Raw genomic sequence first — 20,476 nt, 5'->3', positions numbered from 1 at the left:
TCCCACCCTATTTTTGCAATGTATCTCCCATTTGAAGAGGGCATGACCCTTCGTTTGAACAAATTTAAAAGTCCTTCATCCAAGGATACTTTGTGCCAAGTTTGGTTGAAATTGGCAAAGTGGTTCTAGAGAAGAAGATGAAAATGTGAAACGTTTACGCCGACGCTGCCGACAGACAACAGACAAATTTTGATCAGAAAAGCTCACTTGAACCTTCGCTCAGCTGAGCTAAAAACTACCAAAACGGACGGGCATGTTACTTTTTATATCACGCACTCACAAATTGAATTATCTTTTTCAGTGCAATTTTGGTTATCTGGCTAGTGTCCAACCTTGGATCAGATAATTTTCCGTTTCAGTACATTACATTCCAAATCATACATACCTAGTGATTTCTTCATCTCTTCCTCCTCCATCATTACGTACCACGTGTTTCCCCAGCAGCACTGATGAGTGGCTACGCGACCAGTACGATGACCTCCTTTTGCAACCTACGGAACCAAAGAAATGTACTGGTGAAGGAACTATGATGAGAAGGTAAAGATAACGAACAGTGATCATAACTCCTATAAAGAATACAAACTAGAGAATTGAGCAAACACGGACCCCTGGATATACCAGAGGTGGGATCAAGTGCCTAGGAGGAGTAAGCATCTCCTATCGACCGGGCACACCCGCCGTGAGCCCTATATCTTGATCAGGTAAACGGAGCAATCCGTAGTCAAGTTCAGTGTGTAAAGTACGGCCTCAATTGTTATGAAACATGCCAGACAATGTTTTACTCACTGACAGACCATTCAACTCCCTAAATGCAGTGCCGTTCAAACTTAAGTGTACTTTGTACAAGAATCCCAATGTTATGTACTTTCTAATCTCCTATTTGATTAAGAATAAGAAGACTCTTAGAATAGAAGAAGATAATTTCTCGCCATCTTCGGTATACCATGTTTCGCAATGTTGCTCTTTCAGAATACATCGAGCGTAGGCTTGGTCAAAGTTCATATTCACGTCACAGACTGATCTCTGAAGTACACAAGTGACAGGATATGTTGTCTAAGGCTGCGCTTAAAGTATGTGTTCTTAATACAAACTTTTGAACAATTAATATTTTGTGTAAATTTTTAGTAAAATTGCGAAAATTGTATCACTTTTGATGTCATGTACTTCAAATAACCGTAAACATTTAACTAATTATATGACATTGTATTTGTCATTATCTCTTGTAGGACATTAATAAGATTTAGTCTTCCTTTCGAGTTCAATAGGCACAAAAAGGGTTGCTATCCTTCCTTGCTTTGACCTTCTGACATGAAAACGAAACCACCTATAGTGTACAAAGTAATCTTCATGACGTTTTATAGCTATTTCGTGACTAACAAAAAAAAACCCTTTCAGATATATAATTTGTCTTCGTGTGCAACAATAGAAGGGAACAAATTGAACAGTGCATCGTGATGGAAATTCACAGGGTGGAGGCATTTACTGTGGATTTTAAATTATGAAGGACAAAAGATGAAAAGATTCGTGTTTAAAGCATTTAATACATATATTGTAAAACATTCAGTCATTTCCCAGCAAGCATTATAATTACTTTACATACCTGCATTCCTCCATTGAAATCATCAGTGTCTAGTAACGGGATCCAGGCTGTAGGAATCAATACCTTGTACGACTGATTGTCGAAATATCCGCTATCTAGTGTTAAAATCATCATTATAAGGAAACATCATGGCACTGTGCATGTAGATAGCCATATCATTTACAAAATACATTCATTATGACAAAATTGGAGAGATTGCACTCTTTGAATTCATAACTTCACGTTTTCAAACAGTTTGCATAGTTTATACAATTAATTTATTTCATAAAAATCAACACTGTACGATATACAGAATATAATTTAATTTTTGAAAATACATGAGGACATGAATGACGTTTCACTCCAGCTTACTTCATGGTTCAGCGCGTTATGAAAATCTGTGGCGTGAAGCGTTGCAGTACATACATGTGTACATACATGTACCGTCACGTACTTTACGCAGCTATGTTAACTACTATGATGAAGATTTTGAGTGCAGACTGCCGAGTAGGGACCCGGCTACACTTGGTTTGCTGCAGGGAAGTGCAAGGCAGATTTAGATAATCACAAACAGACTAGACTCTTACTGATTTAGACAATCACAAACAGGCTTCCCTCTTACTGATTTAGATAATCACAAACAGACTAGATTTTTACTGATTTAGACAATCACAAACAGGCTTCCCTCTTACTGATTTAGACAATCACAAACAGGCTAGATTCTTACTGATTTAGACAATCACAAACAGGCTTCCCTCTTACTGATTTAGACAATCACACACAGGCTTCCCTCTTACTGATTTAGACAATCACACACAGGCTAGACTCTTACTGATTTAGACAATCACAAACAGGCTTCCCTCTTACTGATTTAGACAATCACAAACAAGCTAGACTCTTACTGATTTAGACAATCACAAACAAGCTACACTCTTACTGATTTAGGCAATCACAAACATGCTAGACTCTTACTGATTTAGGCAATCACAAACAGGCTAGACTCTTACTGATTTAGACAATCACACACAGGCTTCCCTCTTACTGATTTAGACAATCACAAACAGGCTTCCCTCTTACTGATTTAGACAATCACAAATAGACTACACTTTTACTGATTTAGACAATCACAAACAAGCTAGACTCTTACTGATTTAGACAATCACAAACAGGCTTCCCTCTTACTGATTTAGAAAATCACAAACAGACTAGACTCTTACTGATTTAGACAATCACAAACAGGCTTCCCTCTTACTGATTTAGACAATCACAAACAGGCTTCCCTCTTATGATTTAGACAATCACAAACAGGCTTCCCTCTTACTGATTTAGACAATCACAAACAAACTAGACTCTTACTGATTTAGACAATCACAAACAGGCTTCCCTCTTACTGATTTAGACAATCACAAACAAGCTAGACTCTTACTGATTTAGACAATCACAAACAAGCTAGACTCTTACTGATTTAGACAATCACAAACAGGCTTCCCTCTTACTGATTTAGACAATCACAAACAGACTAGACTCTTACTGATTTAGACAATCACAAACAGGCTTCCCTCTTACTGATTTAGACAATCACAAACAGACTTCCCTCTTATGATTTAGACAATCACAAACAGGCTTCCCTCTTACTGATTTAGACAATCACAAACAAACTAGACTCTTACTGATTTAGACAATCACAAACAGGCTTCCCTCTTACTGATTTAGACAATCACAAACAAGCTAGACTCTTACTGATTTAGACAATCACAAACAGGCTTCCCTCTTACTGATTTAGACAATCACAAACATGCTAGACTCTTACTGATTTAGACAATCACAAACAGACTTCCCTCTTACTGATTTAGACAATCACAAACAGGCTAGACTCTTACTGATTTAGACAATCTCAAACATGCTTCCCTCTTACTGATTTAGACAATCACAAACAGGCTTCCCTCTTACAGATTTAGATAATCACAAACAGACTAAATTTTTACTGATTTAGACAATCACAAACAGGCTTCCCTCTTACTGATTTAGACAATCACAAACAAGCTAGACTCTTACTGATTTAGACAATCACAAACAGGCTTCCCTCTTACTGATTTAGATAATCACAAACAGACTAGATTTTTACTGATTTAGACAATCACAAACAGGCTTCCCTCTTACTGATTTAGACAATCACAAACAGGCTAGACTCTTACTGATTTAGACAATCACAAACAGGCTTCCCTCTTACTGATTTAGACAATCACACACAGGCTTCCCTCTTACTGATTTAGACAATCACACACAGGCTAGACTCTTACTGATTTAGACAATCACAAACAGGCTTCCCTCTTACTGATTTAGACAATCACAAACAAGCTAGACTCTTACTGATTTAGACAATCACAAACAAGCTACACTCTTACTGATTTAGGCAATCACAAACATGCTAGACTCTTACTGATTTAGGCAATCACAAACAGGCTAGACTCTTACTGATTTAGACAATCACACACAGGCTTCCCTCTTACTGATTTAGACAATCACAAACAGGCTTCCCTCTTACTGATTTAGACAATCACAAACAGGCTTCCCTCTTATGATTTAGACAATCACAAACAGGCTTCCCTCTTACTGATTTAGACAATCACAAACAGGCTTCCCTCTTACTGATTTAGACAATCACAAACAGGCTTCCCTCTTACTGATTTAGACAATCACAAATAGACTACACTTTTACTGATTTAGACAATCACAAACAGGCTTCCCTCTTACTGATTTAGACAATCACAAACATGCTAGACTCTTACTGATTTAGACAATCACAAACAGGCTTCCCTCTTACTGATTTAGACAATCACAAACAGACTAGACTCTTACTGATTTAGACAATCACACACAGACTAGACTCTTACTGATTTAGACAATCACAAACAGGCTTCCCTCTTACTGATTTAGACAATCACAAACAGGCTTCCCTCTTATGATTTAGACAATCACAAACAGGCTTCCCTCTTACTGATTTAGACAATCACAAACAGGCTTCCCTCTTACTGATTTAGACAATCACAAATAGACTACACTTTTACTGATTTAGACAATCACAAACAGGCTTCCCTCTTACTGATTTAGACAATCACAAACATGCTAGACTCTTACTGATTTAGACAATCACAAACAGGCTTCCCTCTTACTGATTTAGACAATCACAAACAGACTAGACTCTTACTGATTTAGACAATCACACACAGACTAGACTCTTACTGATTTAGACAATCACAAACAGGCTTCCCTCTTACTGATTTAGACAATCACAAACAGGCTTCCCTCTTATGATTTAGACAATCACAAACAGGCTTCCCTCTTACTGATTTAGACAATCACAAACAAGCTAGACTCTTACTGATTTAGACAATCACAAACAGGCTTCCCTCTTACTGATTTAGACAATCACAAACAAGCTAGACTCTTATTGATTTAGACAATCACAAACAGGCTTCCCTCTTACTGATTTAGACAATCACAAACAGACTAGACTCTTACTGATTTAGACAATCACACACAGGCTAGACTCTTACTGATTTAGACAATCACAAACAAGCTAGACTCTTACTGATTTAGACAATCACAAACAGGCTAGACTCTTACTGATTTAGACAATCACAAACAGGCTTCCCTCTTACTGATTTAGACAATCACACACAGACTAGACTCTTACTGATTTAGACAATCACAAACAGGCTAGACTCTTACTCATTTAGACAATCACAAACAGGCTTCCCTCTTACTGATTTAGACAATCACAAACAGACTAGATTTTTACTGATTTAGACAATCACAAACAGACTAGATTTTTACTGATTTAGACAATCACAAACAGGCTTCCCTCTTACTGATTTAGACAATCACAAACAGGCTAGACTCTTACTGATTTAGACAATCACAAACAGGCTTCCCTCTTACTGATTTAGACAATCACAAACATACTAGACTCTTACTGATTTAGACAATCACAAACAGGCTTCCCTCTTACTGATTTAGACAATCACAAACAGGCTTCCCTCTTACTGATTTAGACAATCACAAACAGGCTTCCCTCTTACTGATTTAGACAATCACACACAGGCTAGACTCTTACTGATTTAGACAATCACAAACAGGCTTCCCTCTTACTGATTTAGACAATCACAAACAGGCTTCCCTCTTATGATTTAGACAATCACAAACAGGCTTCCCTCTTACTGATTTAGACAATCACAAACAGACTAGACTCTTACTGATTTAGACAATCACAAACAGGCTAGACTCTTACTGATTTAGACAATCACAAACAAGCTTCCCTCTTACTGATTTAGACAATCACAAACAGGCTTCCCTCTTACTGATTTAGACAATCACACACAGGCTAGATTTTGACTGACTTAGACAATCACAAATAGGTTTGACTTTGACTGATTTAGACAATCACAATTTAAGCATGTCAATTGCAGTCGTTAAAATATGTCCTATAGAAAGGGAACTTAGCCTTTTAAAACTATTTCGAGTGTTTATTCATGAGAAGATTACATATCATAACAAGATGACAATTATGCGCCTTGATATGACGTCATCACATGGTCTTTTTAATAAATATATCCCGAACTTATCTAAATTATAACACTACCACAGGGTTTAAACAGTGACAACAATGGCAATACACCCAAACAGTGATAATAATGGCAACACACCCAAACAGTGAAAATAATGACAATACACCCAAACAGTGACAATAAAGACAGTACACCCAAACAGTGATAATAATTTCAATACACCCAAACAGTGACAATAATGACAATACACCCAAACAGTGACAATAATGACAATACACTCAAACAGTGAAAATAATGACAATACACCCAAACAGTGACAATAATGACAATACACCCAAACAGTGACAATAATGTCAATACACCCAAACAGTGATAATAGTGACAATACACCTAAACAGTGACAATAATGTCAATACACCCAAACAGTGATAATAATAGCAACACACCCAAACAGTGACAATAATGACAATACACCCAAACAGTGAAAATAATGACAATATACCCAAACAGTGACAATAATGACAATACACTCAAACAGTGATAATAATGTCAATACACCCAAACAGTGATAATAATAGCAACACACCCAAACAGTGAAAATAATGACAATATACCCAAACAGTGACAATAATGACAATACACTCAAACAGTGATAATAATGTCAATACACCCAAACAGTGATAATAATAGCAACACACCCAAACAGTGACAATAATGGCAATACACCCAAACAATGACAATAATGACAATACACCCAAACAGTGACAATAATGGCAATACACCCAAACAGTGACAATAATGACAATACACCCAAACAGTGACAATAATGGCAATACACCCAAACAGTGACAATAATGGCAATATACCCAAACAGTGATAATAATAGCAACACAACCAATCAGTGACAATAATGACAATACACCCAAACAGTGACAATAATGGCAATACACCCAACAGTGACAATAATGGCAATACACACAAACAGTGACAATAATGACAATATACCCAAACAGTGATAATAATAGCAACACACCCAAACAGTGACAATAATGACAATACACCCAGACAGTGACAATAATGTCAATACACCCAAACAGTGATAATAGTGACAATATACCCAGACAGTGACAATAATGTCAATACACCCAAACAGTGATAATAATAGCAACACACCCAAACAGTGACAATAATGTCAATATACCCAAACAGTGACAATAATGACAATACACTCAAACAGTGAAAATAATGACAATACACCCAAACAGTGACAATAATGACAATACACCCAACAGTGATAATAATAGTAACACACCCAAACAGTGACAATAATGACAATAATGGCAATACGCCCAGACAGTGACAATAATGTCAATATACCCAAACAGTGACAATAATGACAATACACCCAAACAGTGACAATAATGACAATACACCCAAACAGTGACAATAATGACAATACACCCAAACAGTGACAATAATGGCAATACACCCAACAGTGACAATAATGGCAATACACCCAAACAGTGATAATAATGGCAATATACCCAAAGTTTATCGAAAGCACTGATAGAATTATAACTAGGTTCAGTAAGAAATGATTATAATTATCACTGATGTTTAAGAGTTTTCATTGAAAGTCTTTTTAATCAACAGGCGATTCTAACTGTACCTTTCACCAGTGTATAATAATTTTTTTAAAAGTATGCAGCATGGTAAATAGTCTTTCTTCCGTTGAATAAAATTGTTATAAGATAGATAAATTCTTAGTGTTTCACGCATATATTTTATGGCATATATCATAAATACTCTACATTTTGTAGAAATTTACATGACACGGTTAACATTTATTTTAAATGTGTCATCGTCACTAGATATACAGTGATGAAGTTGTCAATTTACTTTCATATTGATCAAACACATATTCCTCGACAAAAGTAGGACAGCTGTATTACCCCACCCCCGATCTTAGTAGCTATTAGATTTATTTTGTTTATAAATCAAACTAGCACAAAAATAGAATTCGAATTCAATACTTTAAAAAAATGAATTACTTATTATGTCAATTGTGACGTCACAATTACGACGTCGCACCGTTTCACGGATTTTATTCCAGCCAAGTTTTTTATGACCTGCTTTAACGTAATTCTTAGAATTTATCAACCTAGCCATGGTGACTTTACTTTCTTTTTGCTTGGGACTTGTTTCATATATTTACATTCTACTTTCATTTCTGTTGGAATTACCAGCCGTTAAAATAGACGTACTATATTTATATGTATTGAATATACGCGCATTGTTTACAACTGCAAGGCATTCATGAAGAAATAGCTTTCATTACAATTTGGAGACCGTGATATTGAACGCGAAATACATCGGGAATATAAATATTGGACATTGGTTAACGGACGATCTTTGTTACTGCTGTATACAATGTATGCTGGGATACTATTTTAAGACAAACGTTGAGGGGCGGATAATGGGGATCAATACACAGAATATTTCAATTTTATCTAAAATAAAATTTTAAAAGAAATTTCCCATACATTCCTACAATAAACTTTAGACCCCATGACAACTAATGATGTCATTTGAACAAATTTGAATCACATATTATGATATACTACTCGTATATTATTCCTTAAAATAAGTTTTTTGAGAAATGGCATTTTCCGGTATTTCATAGAGCCCCCTTCCACAAATATAGCCGACGAACCTTGATGCCAGGGTACAATTGTTGCATTGTTTTTCGGAGTTTTCGTTCTCAGATTCCAGACTGGCGACGTCGCAATATCAGGACCAATCAGCTGCTCGATGACGTTCAATAATTTATCGTTTGACCAGAGATCTCTAAACGCCTGAAATAAATCAAACACACTAAAAGATACATATATAAAACAACTTACATAGTCACAATCCTGTATATTATGATTACAACAAAGACATTCCCAGACGTCGAAAAACATGCTAGAAATAATTAAACATAAATTAATAACCAATATTTCAATAGCGATGGTCATTTGTTAAAGGACACATCTCGTGTTTTCAAAGTATACAGAATTATATGCATTTTGTCTTCCTTATGCTTATAGAAATTAATTGTAATAGTTCGTTCGCTGAAGTATTGCGATAATTAGCCACAATACGGACTTAAATCTAAGCCCCGATTTCAAAAAGCCTAGTTAATTAGATAGGTAGTCACGTGGTACAGTAACGTCATATGCGACCTTCGTCGATCAACTTGTTGTAAAAGTAGTGTTAGATATTTTTAAAAACTCGGGTTTTAGGGGCCTAATTTATTTACCATGGATAACATTTATTTCGATGTCGACAAATTCCCCGAGTCTTATATCTTTTAGCCACCAGTGCATACAAATAGCGACCCAAATGTAGCGAGAAAAGCGAGTATGAAATCTGCATAAATTTGCGAGTAAATAATGTTTACCAGGGATCACTGTCTAAACACAATTTGGTAATGCCATTTCTGTAAACAACTGTAATTAGCGTTGTTGTTTTTCTAAAATAAACAGTGCAATTATTATTAAATTTATTTATGGAGAAGTTAGATAGGCCTAAATTATAATACGATTACGACAACTAGGCCTACTGTCACGGGTGCATTTCGAAAAAAAAAAATAATAATGATCAAACTTATTGTGAAAATCACAATACTTTTAAATTATTTTATTAAAACAATTTTATTAGGCCTAATCATTATTTTTTGTTATCAACACGTTGTTACTTAGGAAGTGGGAGCGCGGCGTGCTGTTGTTGTTAACACGTATGCGTTCCTTAAAAAAAATGAAAGCATTATAATTCAATTCAAAGTCGGAAAATATTATATTTTATTATTTATAATTGAAAGTTCAATTATTTTTTATCTTAAAATTTCTTTTTTAAAACTACCAGTTGGTAGACACTGCTAGCAAAGTTCTGCCTATATGTTGTTACAAGGTGAAGGTCAGTTGGTGCGAGTGTGTATTGAATTCGAGAGCAGAACGAAAGCATATGCCGTAGGCCTATATGTAACAGTGTGTAGCTTCGATAGAACCATTTTCTCGCAGTTTATCTACGTCTTTGTCCAAGTGCTTGTTTGAAAAAGTACAGGGACAAATTCTACTGGGGGGTTTTATGGCAAAGTCGTTGTGCCGACAAAAAATATTCACGTCTTGTCCCTCATACCTTCCTTCGAAAATTGGGGGAAAAAACACAGTCCAAATCCTCTCTACTGACAGCAAGTACACCCTTAAACGGCACAAAACACCCTAATGCAGTGTTATTTACAAGCTGTTAATGTGATAATTGTTTGTTTGTCAATTAAATCTAATCTGTTTATGAAATGGTTACAGTCTGATTAAAATCAAACCTCTCACTTCGCTCGATATACGGATAGTCGCTGCGTGGGAGCGACTATCCGTATATCGAGCGAAGTGAGAGGTTTGATTTTAATCAGACTGGAAATGGTTATCAACTGTTTTCAAATATTCTCGCTCGAGGTCACATATGACGTCACAGATAATGGCGCGTAAAATATCGAAGAAAATATGCATATCGCAAGATTTGAATTTCATCGCTTTCAAACTCGAAAACTACGCAAACTGTTTCATTTAAAACACATGTAAAGTTGTTTTAGGCATGAAATTAATTAATTTTGCTGAAAAAATTAAAAAGTTTAAAAACATGCGATGTGTCCTTTAATGTCAACGCTTTTAATGTTTATCAAAAGGCCTTCGTGGCAGAGTGGTTAGAGCATCGCGCCCAAAATCACACGGCCTCTCACCTCTTTCGGCGCGGGTTCGAATCCCGCTCGCGCCGGTAAGTGAGAAAGTTACCCAGTTTACTTTTGGAAGGTCGGTGGTCTCTTCCCAGGTACATTGTATCTGGGTTCTCTCTTCCACCAATAAAAAACTGGGCGCCACCATATAACTGAAAAATTGTTGAGTGTGGTGGAAAACATCAATCAATCAATAATGTTTATCAAACAATCCCTTCTAATTTTGGCCTATACAGTACCAAACCAAAAGTGTCTCGGCGTGAACCTCTAGCATGCTGGAGTATGTAATCATAGACATACATATTATGTAGACTTGGCACTGAACTTTGCTTATTATGTTCAGACAATTTGTCATGACCCATAACTAAGGTCAGGTAGCCATCATCAAGGTCACTGAGAAAATTTTATCAAATATGTTTCCAGGCCTTGAAACTTGAAATACACCAGAAGCTAAAATTTGGCACAAGGGTTGTGTATATCCATGAACCATCATAATCTGGTGTTTTGACCCATATCTAGATGATTCCACTCCATTATTATTTAAAAAGAATGTTTAAAACTTAGTAAATTCAGTTCTGAGAGCTTAAACCCCATTTCATTCTCTGTTAGTTTTGTGCTACTCATGTGGCCTCTGGATTTATACTTTTCCTTGTTTACATGTACTACATCTTGTATAAATCTTGAATTTTGGTTAAAGTATCAGTGTCGGGATTTTCATATCAGATTTCAGCAAACAGAAACTAGGTAAATATGAGTTACCTAATATGCACATTCATGCAATTGTCTTTAATCTTCTTTTTTTTATTTATGCTAAAACCTACTTATAAAGCAAAGCTATTCTGCAACACTAATGATTAAACCATTGTTTTAAGACAGATGATGGGTTGATGGTCGTTTACTAAAATTACAGAATAGAATTGAGGTGTTTCGACAAAACAAAATTGATAGATATTATACTAGATTTGCGTAATGTTGGCATATTACGTAATTTCATGAAGAGTATAGATTATAAATGAAAATAATGTGCACCGACACGCACATGATACGCCCGTTAGATGTTTATTCATCATAAACAGATAAAAGTACATGACACAAAATCATGTCAACCTTAATAGGTGCAAAGATTGCACCAATATCTTTGCTTTTAGGTCTGAGGTAAAATCAAAATTATTCCTTTTAATGTGTCTATTGCACATTGCAATTGACTTGTCAATAAATCTCTTCAACTGTTCACATAACTACAGAAATATTCTAAAATATATTTTCATTTTCTCATATATACATGTATTTAGAGAAGTTCTTTCAAATCACAGAGTTTTGGCACAATCTGAGCAAACTGGTATATTTAGTGAAAAGGGAGCTAACAAAGCAGCCATAAATTCTCGGTTGCTCGCGTCAAACTCTCAAAACGTCGGTATTAATCGTGATAATGCATAAAAAGTTTTTTCCCAATTGAAAGCTAGAATATTCTGTTTTGTAAAAACTAAATCGTTTACCTGACTTCACAGAAACTTTGAAAAATAATTACAACTTCCGAGAATTAGGTCGCCATGGTTAACCCTACACCATTTTCTCCATGGAATTTTCCTTCATTACGCTGGATTTTGTGCATCCGTTGCAGTCCAACTTAGAACTACCGTTTAAAATATAGCTATTGGTGGTCATCCTCATAATATTTGAATGAAGTTGATCGTCCGTTTCGACAAAAAGAGTCACAACCATATTATAGTTGTTCAGCACTGGATGACTCAAGTTCAGACGTTGCAAAACTATTGGACAATATTACTATTTTGATACAGATCTTCAACGGAAATTCAAAGTTTTCATTTGTTGAATCATTTGAACTCTGAGTCTAATAGCTGGTGAAAACGAATCTGATTTGCCGAAACGGACAATCAACATTCATTCAAATATTGTGAGGATGATCACAATTAGCTATATTTTAAACGCTAATTCTAAGTCGGACTGCAACGGATAGCGGAACGACCCGTAGTCAAAACCAGTATGTCATATTGTGATTTTGTAAATTGACCTCTATAAATATAAAAGGAATTCAAAATTTACAGAATTGCACTTGCCTGCGGAAGTTTTCCGGTCTTGTGTAAAATGATATTAGCTCCAGGAAATTCCGCCTCAATTTTTGTCAAACGTTCAAAAAATCCATACTCCTTGTACAACTCTATAGATAGATATATATTGAATACATATGAATAATACACAACGTAATTTCATAAAATAGGATTACATAAGTTACTGTATTAAATGTTTTAACAAGAGTACCGTCAACGGTACATAATACGCCCGTGAAGAGCTAATATAGGGTGTTTATCTTACATCATGATTTGTAGAACTTGGCTTCAAGCAGTATCAGCAATCATTCGGGTGTGACATACTTTCTTTGCGTCGTAAAAACAAGACAAATCATGTACTCTCTATGTAATATTTTCACTTGGCATAAGATGCATGTGCACCAAGTTTGATCTCTCAAGACACAAAACAGACTTCTCCAATAACTAGTCATTTGAGTCATGACCTTTGTACTTGTGAAAATCAATGGGGTTCATCTATTCTTTAGGGGGTACTAGTGTACCTCTTTTGATGCCTTTCATCAAATGATTCACAAGATATTGAGTGGACAATATTTTCTTCTGTACAAATTAGTTTGATCCCTTACTTTTGACTTTGTGACCCCAAAAGTAATAGGGAACATCTACTACTTAGGGGAGTCAGTGTACAAAGTTCGATGTCTGTCAATCAAAGGGTTCTAAAAATACTGAGCAGACAATATCTTAAAATGTCAAGATTGACCCTTGACCTCAATCAATACGGATCACCTACGCCTAAGCTAGAGCCAGTTTATCAAATTGAACAGACAATATCTTCCAATGTCCAGACTGACCTTTGGACCTTACAACCAATAAAGGTCATCTAATCTTTAAGGGAAATGAGAGTCGCAGGTCTTTCGGACAAGACTTTTTGAGGTCACGTGTCTTGGCAGGCGGGTTATGATAAAGAAGCCTCACTGGTTTAAATTTGTGACACCTCATCTACAATTGATAATGTCTTAATCTCAAAGGGACGTATACAAAAATCCAAAATAAATTTATACATAATTCCGTGCTTACTTTTAATCTTGCCAGCGTCGTGAAGTTTAATGGCCAGCCCATCTACCAATTCATTAATAGCCTCCCTCACTGGATCTAACTCTGTCTTGGTGTCAAAAAAATCCTCGATCAAAATGTAACCCTACAATGAAAATATGTTTCCTGAAACACACGATAATGGATAAAATCAGTACATCATATTACGATAAATATGCTTTCAAAAAATCACAATTACATGTATAAACCTCACAAAAATGACGCGCACCGATGTGGGTTGAGTGTGCTCTATAATGATAATTCGTCATACTTTATACTTTTATCATACATGTACTATATACCTAGTGGATATAATTTCATATAACATATGTCGCGCAGATATATGAATATCTTGGGTAGTTGAATAGAAACTTTTACAAACCTATTTGTAGTTAATATGTTTATATTTATATTCTTTGTTATAGAATACATTTTAACAAAATCAGTGCATTCCGTTTGCTTGGGCTTAAGGGGAACTGGTATATTAATTATAATTATCATTGTGGGCAGTAAACCCATATCGTTGACTTCAAGAAAGTGGTTACAGTAATAAACATCAAGATAAAATCTAGCTACATACATGTAACCGTAGCTCTCTGGAAAAAATATTGGGAGAGATAATCTCCGATCTGTCCCAATATTTTTTTTCAGAGAGCTAGTTTTGCAGCTAGATAAAACCAAAACGTCCATGGGCCTTCACACACCACAAAAGCTAACTACAGGTGTTAGGTGTGATGATGGAATGGTGGATCTGTCAAACTCCGTCAAATGGATATCGTTTGTTCTTTGTAACCAAAATAAATCATCGCCTCTAGTGTTATTGTTTGGACAAATATAACTCGTGTTTTGTCATTGATCTTTATCGTGGACAAATGAGCTTGATGCAGGGTCGATGTCGGTCATGTGCACTACCAGATGTCTCTCCATTACCAATTACAGGCTGTTCAAATAGAAATATTGGAGACGAGCAACATAAAGACATAGTGATTCCTATATTTCATCGAAAGTTAAACACGTGATTATACATGTACATCCTGTTCGTCTGCTTCGTTCAGGAGAAAAGAAGAGTTTCAACGATATGTGTATTCACAAACACCCACCCACCCACCCACCTATGGCTCTGCAAGAACAAGACGGACGGGCACGGAATTTTAAGTTAAAAAGGGACATAACTCCCAGAAAAATTATTGAATCAGAATTTTCTCGGAATATGCACATCTGCACATTGTCAGTATCGTTATTAACTACAAAGTTTGATGAAATTCTGTTGAGCGGTCTCAGAGGAGTTGCGCAGACAAGAACAGGACAGATCGCTCGAAATTCTAAGATCAAAGGGAGCTTAACTCCCAGAAAAAGTATTCAATCAGAATTTTCTGGAAATATGCACATCTACACAGTGTGTCCTTACTAACTAAAAAGTTTCACGAAATTCTGTACAGCGGTCTTCGAGGAGTTGTGCTGACAAGAAAGGGACTGACAGACGGGTCAAAAACATTATAACCTCCACAACTTCGTTGCGTGGGGGTATAATAATTATATTCTCATGTAAAAGTTTGATTTCGTATTGAGGCCTAACACTGCGCCCAGGGCCCCTGCATTGTACAAACTTGACTTTGCACTACCTGGGAATGCATGTATCTTAATACAACTAATGGTGACCCTCCTGTGCTTGAGACGCTATGCAATCTGATTAAAATCAGCTCCTCAGCTAGGTGGTGTGGACGTAATTATAAATGTTTTTGCGGTTACCGTTAGTATTAAGGGGTACGATGATCTCCAGCTTTCAATGAAAATTAACATAACGAGCTTACATATGTATGTACTGCGTCATTTGATTTTCTCACAATGCTGGGGTCAGTCATATCCCCAATAATGACAATAAAACCACTCTTTAGTTTCCTTTCTCACATCTATGTATTTTGTACATGTATTATTCACTTTCTACACATCTAAGTTGTCATGGTGACCTTTGTTCTCTCTATAAAAGAAACGAGGTTAATTTCAACCTACAGTGAAAAAGATGAACATTGCATAAGATCGATATAAGTACATGGGATATAATGATCATCAATGTGTACTTTAACATCATTAACGTTTTAATGCAAGTGGAATTTAACCTCAAATAAGAACTCCCATGTTAAAATGTGCTGGTAAAGATACAGAGTATAAATAGCGAATGTCCATGTGTACCCCTTCCTCGGGTGTTGCTAAAACGCGGAACGGAAGACGGAACGGAAAGTATTTTATGCAATAATGTTATGAGGTCAACAGTTCGTAAAATTCAAAGGCTTATTATGAACAAGGGAAGCAGAAATTACAGAGAAAACAGAAAGTCATCCTCAGAATCCACCATTTCATATTAAAGGGATTGATTCACGTTTTTCGAAAGAAATATTTTTTATTTTTGATGTTAAAAATGTAACTCATTTAATGTTGACAACCAAAATTTGGACCGTCTGAATGCAAGGATAAGAGCAATATTTTAGCTTTGATTCTTTGTTATGTAAACTCGAGCCTTTTTATGTAAATAAACCAACCAGTGAAACGTTAATTTTGTAATTCAAAGCATCGTCATTTTGAATAATCACAAATTTTAACTTTTATATGACACATTTTACCTAAAGTATATTTGAAATGTGATATATATATATATAATAAACTTGGATCAATATCCATTTATTTTGAAAGCTTCGTAAACAATAACACACACCAATCTTTGTTTTCAAAACAAATAACAAATTCTCTATAATGAGTTTCTGTCATGATGAATAACCTTAATTTTTATTTTGTGAAACCTTCTAAAGATATTAGACTGTAGATTTTAATAATTTAAAGTGAAAAACAGAATTTGGAGGAAAATCGTGAATAAATCCCTTTAACACCTCATACTAATGCATTAATGTATTTTAAAACAGTGAATTTTGTGGATGAAACAGGTGTTTGCTTAGTTTTTGCATAGTAAGTCTTAATAGAAATATTAAGCAAGCGCCTTTTGGTACCATCCTTTTTCCCGGCTTTACCCCCCCCCCCCCTTTGTCATGATGAATACCCCCCCCCCCCTCAGATTGTGACAGTATGTTGTTTAACAAATGAAGAAGAAAAATAAAATAAACATACTGAAAAAGACTTGATTCATAACTGAACCCCTTTCACATTTTATGACCTTTATTCTGGCTGCTACTTTAAGAAAAGATTTTATGAGCCTCTCCAATGAATAAAACGTACCCCCCCCCCCCCCCCCCCCCCCCAAAGAAACATTGTAAAAGATAAAATAATTTTTTGAACGCTTTTCCCCAAACATAGTCTTTTTAAACGAACGTGCTTTTCATCGAACTAGATATGTTTAATATAATTGAATTCGAATTTGAATTTAGTTCTACACCTGGTACAATATACATTTATGTATCACATCAAATTTTAAAGCGAACGAGTCCGATGTGGAAAATAGGTTTGCCTCTTTGAGATGAATCTATGTGAAGTTCGTATATTTACCGATATCCTGCGGATTAATGCTGAAACTGAAGAGATACAGCTGGAATGAAAGATTGAAACAGAACCAATGCAAACTAGAGTGAAGTTTACGACCCATAGTAAGATGAATTACACAGATTTATTTCATAATATATGAAATTGCTAAAAGGCTAACACAGAATTTATGCTTGAATGGAATTATTAATCTAAATGTTAAGCTATGCAAGTACATATATTTAGTTTAGAAATGAACTGCCAGAAGTCCTCCCTATTTAGGATTGGAGTGCTGTGGTCACCAATTCACTGTTAGTTAAAAAAGAAGATAAACCAAACACAAGATGTTTTTAAAGTTGTTGACTTAATAAGATCATAAATTGTCGTTGTTTTTTTTATGTTTTTTTTTTATGCACATATCACACTCCCTGTTCTAAGCACACATATTCACGGTATTATGTGTAAATACATGTGCGTTAATCACGTTTTGCCGGAGGGGGGTATATGAACCACGCGTGTTCTGTTCATTCTCTACCCATAGGTGTCATTGCTCACTAACACCTCTGTCAATGCTGAAATTTCAAAATTCTTGTAAAACGCTTTTTAAATTCTTATACTAACGTTTAACTTGATTCGCTTTTAGAAATCAATTTATGATGCAAAAATTTAACATAAAGTTGTTTTCTCACTTGTAAACAATTCCCAAATCGTTGACTTTAATCAAAATGAATCACCCCCCCCCCCTATTTCTGGCGTTATCGTATCTACATTAATCATTCTAATTCTTAAATTCCGTTTCGTTCCGCGTTTTAGCAACACCCCCTTCCTCAATAATAAAAATGAAACGAGGTTGAGTTAGGCAAGCAGGGATAACGAGTGTAATATACCGTGGGGATCCGGGTTAGAATAGGTCCTTAGTATCCCCAGCTTGTCGTAAGAGGCGACTATACGGGACCCTTCGCATAAGACCGCAAAAACCGAGGCTCCACGTCACAGCAAGTGTGGCACGATAAAGATCCCTCCCTGCTCAAAGGTCATAAGCGCCGAGCATAAGCCTAAATGTTGTAGCTCTTCACTGGCAGTGATGACGTCTCCATATGAGTGAAATATTCTCGAGAGGGTAAGCAAGGGGTACTGGGGACCTATTCTAACCCGGATCCCTACGGAATGCAAAATTACAATACATAAATATGTGTACTCTGCGTAATCTATAGTTAATCCTTATACAATACAATCTCTTTTCTTGCAACTGTCAATGATGACTACCATTTACATATCTTCTTTAGGTCAGGTACGAGAGGGGGCGATTGATTGATTGATTGTGTATTGTTCAACGTCCCTCTCGAGAATTTTTCACTCATATTGAGACGTCACCATTGGCGGTCACGTGAAGAGCTACAAAATTTAGGCCTATGATGGGCGCTAATGGCCTTTGAGTAAGGAGGGATCTTAATCGTGCCACATCTGCTGCGGTACGGGACCTCGGTTTTTGCGCCATTTAGTCGCCTCTTAGGACAAGCAAGGGGTACTGAGGACTTAAATCTCGACGGGACACGACAGGGGGTGTACATGTACATGTATGCATATTAGGGTCGTTTAAATATACCCCTCCATTTCTAAATTTTGTTCTCTCATAGGTTTTTCCAACAAAAGACACATCTTTCATTTGTGTGGTTCGGGGCAAGGAGACCCATGCATGGAGGCGTCGTATTTCTATGTTACGTACATTTCTATGTCTGTCGAGCCTACTTCAGCTATGTGGTCAGTTGTATAACATTGTAAAGTATTAACGTAATATAACGGTCACTGTTAATACATGTGTACTATGTAATAATGCTCGTAGTGTTTGTTTTTTCATTATTATTTAATTTATTATTTTAAAAAAAATTGTTTCATTTCTGTAATGTCATTTTAAAAGCTCATGCAATCATACACCATTCCTTAACGTCTAACGGACGGTTTTCATGATTCCTTTTCAGCCATATTAAAAAAAAAAGTCTCAAGTAATTCTAGGATTAAAAATATTTTTCTGATATTAAATTATCACATCTTTATATGTAGTAAGAAGAGATAATACTTCAAGATACATGTAAATGAAAATCACACTTCAAAACAAGTACACACCAAACCCCCTTCAGTTGATGTGTTGCATGTATTAAAACTGGCCTCAGACAAGGGACAAAGATCAAGGAGACAATTCAAGTTAACGATCCAACACTGATAGCGAGGTGCAAAGACCGCGAGAGCACCCTGTGACTGCGTAACCTGCTAATCACATGTATACTTATCTTTGGGGCTATGACCTCCATGTGTCTTGTACTATTACACGAGATACGTCCATGTAGGCTGCTGAACTCATTATAAATTTATTACAGTCGTTTAACCGGTCACGCTGTGTTGTCGTACACGCGCCCTACATAATCGCAGTTTCGAATATCCTTGCTTCAAATATATTATGTTTTTCTATACTAGTTCTAAAAATTCTGCAAATATGAAGAATAAGATGACATGGAGATAACAATGGTTACAAGCTCTCAGTTCCTACTTTCGAATTTATTTTCCGATTTCGAACCAAGCGCCATCTACCGATGCTGACATAATGAAATAAAAACGTATAAGGCAGATCGAAATAAATGTTAGAAATGCATCACTTAGAAAATATATGAAGCATGGAAACTTCACAATTTAATTCACTGGGATTTATTGGTGAAAGAAATAACAATCCATGGCCTGTAACCGCAACATAGGGGGAAATAAAGAAATAAAACTCTAAATAAAAAGTAACAATAATAAATTCAGTAAAAAAACAAAACAACTTTACTACAAAAACAATAATGTTGCGATATCATAATACTTTTCGCTGAATGTTTGTAGCGTCCTTCTTTTTTTAATTTTTTTATTCTATTATTATTTATTTATTTATTTATTTATTATTATTATTTTTTTTTTTTTT

General features: G+C 35.7%; 1 protein-coding gene across 1 annotated transcript in view; it reads right to left on the bottom strand.

Annotated features, from left to right (window-relative positions):
* Positions 1–20,476, bottom strand: part of LOC125681706 (uncharacterized) — a 41,346-nt gene that overhangs the window by 18,640 nt on the left and 2,230 nt on the right. Inside the window, exons 2-6 of the mRNA XM_048921899.2 lie at positions 14,044–14,164; positions 12,997–13,097; positions 8,861–9,002; positions 1,601–1,695; positions 386–491 (exon numbers count right to left, since the gene is read on the bottom strand). Of these exons, the coding sequence (XP_048777856.2) occupies positions 386–491; positions 1,601–1,695; positions 8,861–9,002; positions 12,997–13,097; positions 14,044–14,164 (565 nt within the window). The remainder of the gene's footprint in view (positions 1–385; positions 492–1,600; positions 1,696–8,860; positions 9,003–12,996; positions 13,098–14,043; positions 14,165–20,476) is intronic.

This window comes from Ostrea edulis, chromosome 1 (assembly GCF_947568905.1).
Source record: "Ostrea edulis chromosome 1, xbOstEdul1.1, whole genome shotgun sequence".
NCBI classification, from domain to species: domain Eukaryota; kingdom Metazoa; phylum Mollusca; class Bivalvia; order Ostreida; family Ostreidae; genus Ostrea; species Ostrea edulis.
The sequence above is the reverse complement of the archived record's forward strand: the minus strand, read 5'-3'. Positions and strand labels throughout refer to the sequence as shown.